This window comes from Monopterus albus, unplaced genomic scaffold, assembly GCF_001952655.1.
Source record: "Monopterus albus unplaced genomic scaffold, M_albus_1.0 scaffold93.1, whole genome shotgun sequence".
Classification (NCBI taxonomy): domain Eukaryota; kingdom Metazoa; phylum Chordata; class Actinopteri; order Synbranchiformes; family Synbranchidae; genus Monopterus; species Monopterus albus.
This window is the reverse complement of record NW_018127973.1, coordinates 1493603-1500991: the sequence shown is the minus strand read 5'-3', so window position 1 is coordinate 1500991 and position 7389 is coordinate 1493603. Positions and strand designations below refer to the sequence as shown.

The window sequence follows — 7389 nt, the reverse complement described above, 5'->3', positions numbered from 1 at the left end:
TTCGACATTCTTCAACTTCCATGGGCCAACTGTTTAAATAGCCTTCAATCAAAATTTTGGCAAGGCTACCCACCACTCACTGGAATCCCGAATCATCTAACAAGCCTCTTTAACCTCACTTTTTCTCTCACTGAGGATGGACAAGAAGTCCAGCTGCTTGGCAATGAGATACTTCACTGATGGGAGCTTAAGTTGGAACTTGTATATAAATGTTATCCAAAACAGCTGGTTTGATGCGTTTGTTGTAAGAGGTTTCTAGGTCACATATTGTTAACATTTTGAGGAGAACGAGATCTATTGCTGGAGCAACAGATGACAGAAAGAGTTATAAATGAAGCTGGTTGCAGCGGGTGGAACCAACTGGTACAAGTCAAGAGTCAAAAACAGAACATGTTGAACACTGAATTCCTACAGCATGTTGGCTTAAATATTACTCTAAAAGGAAATCCTGTTTAATAATTACATTGTCACACAGCTTCTTTCAACAGATATGGCTCAAATTCAAATCAATGGTATTGATCTCTAACAATAATTATTACATAATATTAGAAACTCTCCTTAAAAGCCCCCTAACCTAACCCATATAAAGCCACAGTGTCTATTTACTTTGGCCAATTGGATCTCTTATCCAGCCTGAGTGGGCGTGTCCACCCAATCAGCCTGAACACCTGAAACACCTGTGGTGGTGCTCTCACTATAACGTGAGCCTACTTCAACTTCAAATTTGTAATTAAAAATACAACAAAATAAAGTGTCTACACACCCGAAACAGTCACACAATGCTACAGTTTAGAAATAAAAGAGCCTAACATCCTGTTACAGAAACTCCAGCTTCGCCATGGCTTCATCTCTAGATGGACCTGTGGACTAACAACACCATTATCCCCATCGCTAGCTGTGCGTCACTATAACTAGTTTCAGACATTAACACTTCTTATAATGACAGAAAAGAGACATCACAGCTAACGACTCTGCACAGCCCTCAATAAATCATAATAAAAATGTCTAACAAACTTGACTGCCATACCTAACACGAGTTACAAAACACGTCTTAGCAGTTCAGTTTGCAGTTCATCTTTTTTTATATATATTTCATTCCCAACCTTTAAGCAGGCTGCAGAAGTTACAAGGATCCATTGATTCCCCCTCTGAAAGTTGTCTTATTTTTCCAACTTGTCTGCACTCTCCGTCTCAGTCTTACTGTTAATCTTTAAATTAGCTTTTCTTCGACATTAAACGTGTCCACTGTCCATTCTATTGCCCATGCTCCACCACCTGTGAATGTAGTCCATATGCTCTGCGGTGTGTGAAGGTGGAACACTAGTGGAACTCTCAAGTCAACCTACTCCATGTGTGTTTAACATATTTCTGAGAGCATATTACTATTTAATGGTATAACTTTCTTATTCTAAAGAAATGTAGTGGCAAGTAGCGCAGCTTGTTAAAGGGGGTGGCGGCAGCGTGTTTTAGTTCAACCACTGGAGGGCGCTAAAGTGCAACATGCACAATTTCTACTTACTCATTTGGCTCTGTGAGTTTTATCATTCACTAGCAATCTGTTTTATCAATTCAACACAGCAATTTAGAAGAAATGGAATGCATAACAGAGTCACGAAAACCGCACTTATTTGAAGGAGTGGGATATAACTCTGATCTTTTCAGTTACTTTCCATTCAGGGATTCACTCAGCTTCACCCTTAATCAGTCCACATTCCTCTGCTCCAACCAGATGAGTTGAACACCATGTCAGGGCGCACTGATCCAAGCTATTGATAGACCAAAGTTTGCACTGTGTTGCTATTTTAGGAAGTAAGAATGATTCTACAGGGAATAAGAGGGTTTAAACTGTGACCTACCATGTAGGGTGTGTAGAGGTCATAGGGTCACCATCCATTCTCAGTGGGACACTAGGGAACTCCAAGACCCAGTGTAATAATTTGAAAATCACGAACTGCAGAAGGATTCCCCAATAAGGATATGTAGATAGAAAAAAAGTGAAGTGTGTAAGAAAAATGTGTGGACAGATTAAAGAATGTACAATTATATAATTTACAATAATTAATTATAACTGGGGAACTATGCATATGTTTTTTTCTGCAGAATGTTAAACTGTCAGTGCTGAACCTTCTCTCTGTCTGTATACCATCTTTCACAGGATCCCACACTTCCTCCAACTCTGTGGGAGATCTCTCTAACATTCCTTTCTGTTTGTTGTCATAACAGCCCTGTTATATAAGGTCCTCCTCTCCCAACCTTCTGCACTCAAGTCATCTCCTGTCATCTGAACTAAACTCATTACTTTTCTGACTGCAGATATTTGTGATTCTGGTTTTGATTCTGCTCTAAGTATCAAGAAGATGGTCATCAATCGATCAGGGAGAACTCTGTTTATGTTTTCCTTTACATCACAGGTAGGCATTCCAACAGCAGCTCAGTATTCCTGTATGTTTGTGTTTTAGGTAGTGATTTACACTGCAGCGTTAGGTTTTTAAATGGCACTGTTACATTATGGAAACAACATTATTTTCAATGTTGAAGCTCTTTTTAAATCAGAAGGCATGAAGACTATGTACATTTTGTAATTTTTTGCAGATGAACTCAACTTTAATTACGAAGCATTAAACAATACCTTAACTTGCTTAATTTGATTAATGGAAATCATGTTTTTAACTACTGTTTCAGTGAACAAATAACTTAATAAACTTTACTAAAGTTACTCACAATTTGCTATTCTATTAGTTTCACTGTTTTTTTTTTCAGGAGACACAAAATATTACACCACCCTACAAAATGTTTACCAGCTTCTGGATCTTGTGAATTTAGGGTTTGATTTGTAGATTTGTGTGTAACATTTAATCCCAGGTGTCAATAATTTGTCATAGCGACTGGTTTAAAGAAAGTGATATGTACCAACATGTACAGTAAAACACCAACACGTCTTTTCTTTCCTGTGTAGGTGTTGACATTAGTCTGGTCCCAGATGTGTCCTCGAAGATGCCAGTGCCCTGAGGAGCCACCCATGTGTCTCCCAGGGGTGCCCCTGATCCTGGATGACTGTGCCTGCTGCTTGGTGTGCGCCCATCAGAGAGGGCAGCTCTGCTCTGAAATGAATCCCTGTGACACACGTAAAGGACTGCATTGTGACTACACAGCTGATGTCCACAAGCGGATTGGTATCTGTGCTGGTGGGTGAGCTGTTGTTGGTAATGGCATTAACAAGCACTGTATAACAGGGTGTCCTCTATATGATAAATGTTTTGTGAGCACAAATCTTTTCTCCCCACTTTCTCTCAAGCTCACAAAGGACGAGTGTGTGTTTTGGATGGCTCTGTCTACCAGGATGGCCAGACTTTCCTCCCCAGCTGTAAGTACCAGTGCATGTGTCATGATGGGCAGATCGGCTGCATACCTCGTTGCAACGTGGACATAATGTTACCTGGGCCCGACTGCCCCATGCCAAGGAGGATCCAGGTGCCTGGAGAGTGCTGCGAGAAGTGGGTGTGTGAGCCTCGTGCTGAGGCCAGTGCACTGGGAGGCTTCGCCATGGCAGGTGAGTAGCCTGGGACTAGGGTGAGATGGGACAAGAGGTACCAAATACTGTATGCAGAACATACACACAGATATAAAAGTCCTGTTTGACCTTGGTGTCACACTAAGTTAAAAGGTTGTATACATTTATCTGACCTCTTGGAAAGTAGATTAAGGTCTGAGAAAATAGGAGGAAACAGACAAAAGAGACGATGTTGTCACTTCAGTCTGGAATGTCATACAGTAATGTGATACATCAGTCTGCAGTTACTTGAATCCAAACGCATCACTGATCATATTGCCTATAGGTTTTCTTAGAATATGCTTTGAAATGTTTATTTATAGAGGGTTTGCATATAAAAACAAAGTTTGAGAGATGTGTTCTCTTAAGACTAAGCAGTTCAACCTTTACTTTTGAAATACTTTCAAGTTTTCAAGTTGTGTGACACTACTACAACTGATTTCTTTCTCCATTCTAACACACTCTCCTCTGTCTTTCGGTGTGGTCCTTCAGCCTATCGTCAGGAGGACACAGTGGGCTTTGATGGCTGGGACCCCAGCTTGAACTGCATTGAGCAGACCACAGAGTGGGGTGCCTGCTCACAAACCTGTGGTATGGGGCTGTCCACTAGAGTCACCAACAAGAACCGCCAGTGTGAGATGGTGAAGCAGAGTCGTCTGTGCATGATTAGACCCTGTGACCACCAGCAGGACCACATGCACCTGACACAGGTTGCACTCCAGGTAATTTTGGGTAGTTCTTTGTAACAAATTGGTTGGCATATTCGTTATGTATGGGTTCTTGCATTTGTTGTATCTTAGTTGGCTGCCAGCAGCAGGAAAATTCATATGATCAGGGGCAGACCTAGAAAATTTTGGACAGGGTGCCCAGGCTGGGGCACAGACTCAGAGAGGGGTGGCGCAATTAAAATACATTTAAAAAAAGTAAATTAAACCCCTAGTTCTGTGAAATAATAGGTCATACATTATAAAAATCTAATTGTTTATTTTATGTAAAAATGAGACCCCCATAGTGTTTTCTATAGCTAACTCTGGCTGCGCTCCTTATCTACTCCTGTCTGAGGACTTCACTGCTGCACAGTGATCCATGCATGATAGAAAATAAAATTAAGTGGACCAATATCAATAATAAAACACCAAAAATGTTAGTTGTATTGTTTTTCATTTTTTATTCATCACATTTTGTCTGACTGGTAGAGGTGGCCAATCAGATTCTGGATCCATCCTTGCTTATTTTTTGTTATTATTTTCTGTTAAGAACCAGCTAGATTTTAAAGAGGCACTCACATAGTATGACACTCTTTTCTACAGAGATATAGCACACATTCATTCAGTGTATGAATCTTTATCTCTGTGCAGAGAGGCAGCAGGTGCCAGAGGATGGTGAGGAGCGACAAAGCCGTCCACCTCTCCTACAAGAACTGCACAAGTGTCCACGCTTACAAGACTCACTACTGTGGCTCCTGCACAGACGGTCGCTGCTGTACCCCCCACAGAACCAAGACTGCCCTGGTGGAGTTCCAGTGTGCCAATGGCAAAAACACCAGGAGGCTGGTCATGGTGATTCTGACCTGTGCCTGCCACAGCCACTGTCCCCGAGACAACACTGTGTGGCAGCCATCAGAGCTGGGATACAACAGTATGAGCTTATAGGTCAGAGTCGCGGTGAGAACATAATGAGGATATAATGAACAGTACCTGATGACTGCGATCACTGACTTGTTTGTTTGAAGAACAGTAGCATTCTCTTCACTCTAAAGCATGAGTTGCATTAACTCTAAATTTTAGATTAAAACAAGACATTCCACAATATAATATACAGTCGAACAGTCCTAAACTGTACAGTACAAGACCTAGAACTCTCCTGCAGAAGGATCTGACTGTGTAACATCCTCTGGATAAATTAGTGCCACCATTGTTAAGTAAAGCATTTAAACCTTGAATGTTTATCAGGTAGAGCACAACAGACTATGGATGGACAGTTGTTTGTACATGGTCTTACATACTTGTAAAAGGAGAATGAGAGGTTTAACTTGAAACATCCTCTAATCAAGGGGTCAAATAGAACTGTTCATCCTAAATTGCGAAGATGATAGCTATGGCAATATAATGTAGCCATTAGCCTCCAGTAAGTATTTCAAAATGAATTCATGACATACTGACACTTTGACTTCTAAATATAAAGAAAGATAATACTGTAATCCCACTGTTTTCACACTGATATAATAGAAAAAGAAAAAAGGCAGAGGGAAATGCAGGATTATAATCTGAGTTCTAAACCTTTACTGTCACTGCCATGAAAAATTTCCCGCTATGAGACACTTTTTTGTAATAGTTGGACTGTGTACTTTGACCTGGTCCAAATCGAGGGCTCAAACTATAAAACAAAGGTCACTGTGGTGGCTTAGCGTCATTTCTAACACCTGCCTGAAATCCTACCCCTGTTGCAAAATGTATGTCTATGTTCTCATCAATACATGCAAATGTATGTTTTGAGCCCTAGAAGGGATATTGTTTCTCTGTTTATTGTTAAAGGTAGTGCACCTAAGCAGCAGCTATTTTTATAATGACAAAGGTTTTGTAAATACTTGCTGTATTGCTTGTTTGACTGAGTGTTTATTAAATACACAGTGTTGATCCGTAAGAGTGAATGAATTCTGTTATACCAATATGCTTTTCTTAAAACCTGAAATATACTCCTCACTTTTGTTCCTATATCTATCTGAACAATACTGCTAAACTCAACATTTGAAATTAAATTTATATTTTGATATTAAATTCCTTTCTTGTAATTTAATACTAAAATCATCCTTTTCTTAATGCTGCTGGTGGGAACGAAGAATCTGGAAGGGATATATTATACGGTAGCATACAGTGGTGTGAAAAAGTGTTTGCCCCCTTACTGATTTCTTATCTTTTTGCATGTTTGTCACACTGTAATGTTTCAGATCGTCAAACAAATTTATATATTAGTCAAAGATAACACAAGTAAACACATCATGCAGTTTTTAAATGAAGGTTTTTATTATTAAGGGAAAACAAAATCCAAAACTATATAGCCCTGTGTGAATAAGTGTTTGCCCCCTAAACCTAATAACTGGTTGGGCCACCCTTAGCAGCAACAACTGCAATCAAGCGTTTTCGATAACTTGCCATGAGTCTGCCACAGCGCTGTGGAGGAATTTTGGCCCACTCATCTTTGCAGAATTGTTGTAAGTCAGCCACATTGGAAGGTTTTCGGGCATGAACTGCCTTTTTAAGGTCATGCCACAGCATCTCAATTGGATTCAGGTCAGGACTTTGACTAGGCCACTCCAAAGTCTTCATTTTGTTTTTCTTCAGCCATTCAGAAGTGGACTTGCTGGTGTGCTTTGGATCATTGTCCTGCTGCAGAACCCAATTCACACAGGGCTATATAGTTTTGGATTTTGTTTTCCCTTAATAATAAAAACCTTCATTTAAAAACTGCATGATGTGTTTACTTGTGTTATCTTTGACTAATATATAAATTTGTTTGACGATCTGAAACATTACAGTGTGACAAACATGCAAAAAGATAAGAAATCAGTAAGGGGGCAAACACTTTTTCACACCACTGTAGGTGCGTTCACTATGACTGACGAAGGGGATGATACTGGAATTTGTGTTTATATGAGTGGTAGATTTACACTCACTTTATTACATGAAGTGACGCAAGAAGAAATTACCTTTAGATTTACCTGAGGATAATAGAACGAAGTAGGAACATTACACTACAATATGAAGGAGTAGGACTCTAAAGGTTAAGCTGAGAGGGAGAAAGTAATGAATAAATGACAACGTGATAATAAATGTCTTCAT

The 7389-nt window shown here is 39.8% G+C and overlaps 1 protein-coding gene across 1 annotated transcript; it reads left to right on the top strand.

Moving 5' to 3' along the window:
• The first annotated feature begins 2287 nt into the window (after nt 1-2287).
• On the top strand, nt 2288-6413 carry ccn3 (cellular communication network factor 3). The gene is made up of 5 exons (XM_020608483.1): nt 2288-2411; nt 2957-3185; nt 3296-3550; nt 4043-4272; nt 4909-6413. The coding sequence occupies exons 1-5, from the start codon at nt 2358-2360 to the stop codon at nt 5200-5202; spliced, it is 1062 nt and encodes a 353-aa protein (XP_020464139.1). The 5' UTR covers nt 2288-2357; the 3' UTR covers nt 5203-6413.
• The last annotated feature ends 976 nt before the right edge of the window (nt 6414-7389 follow it).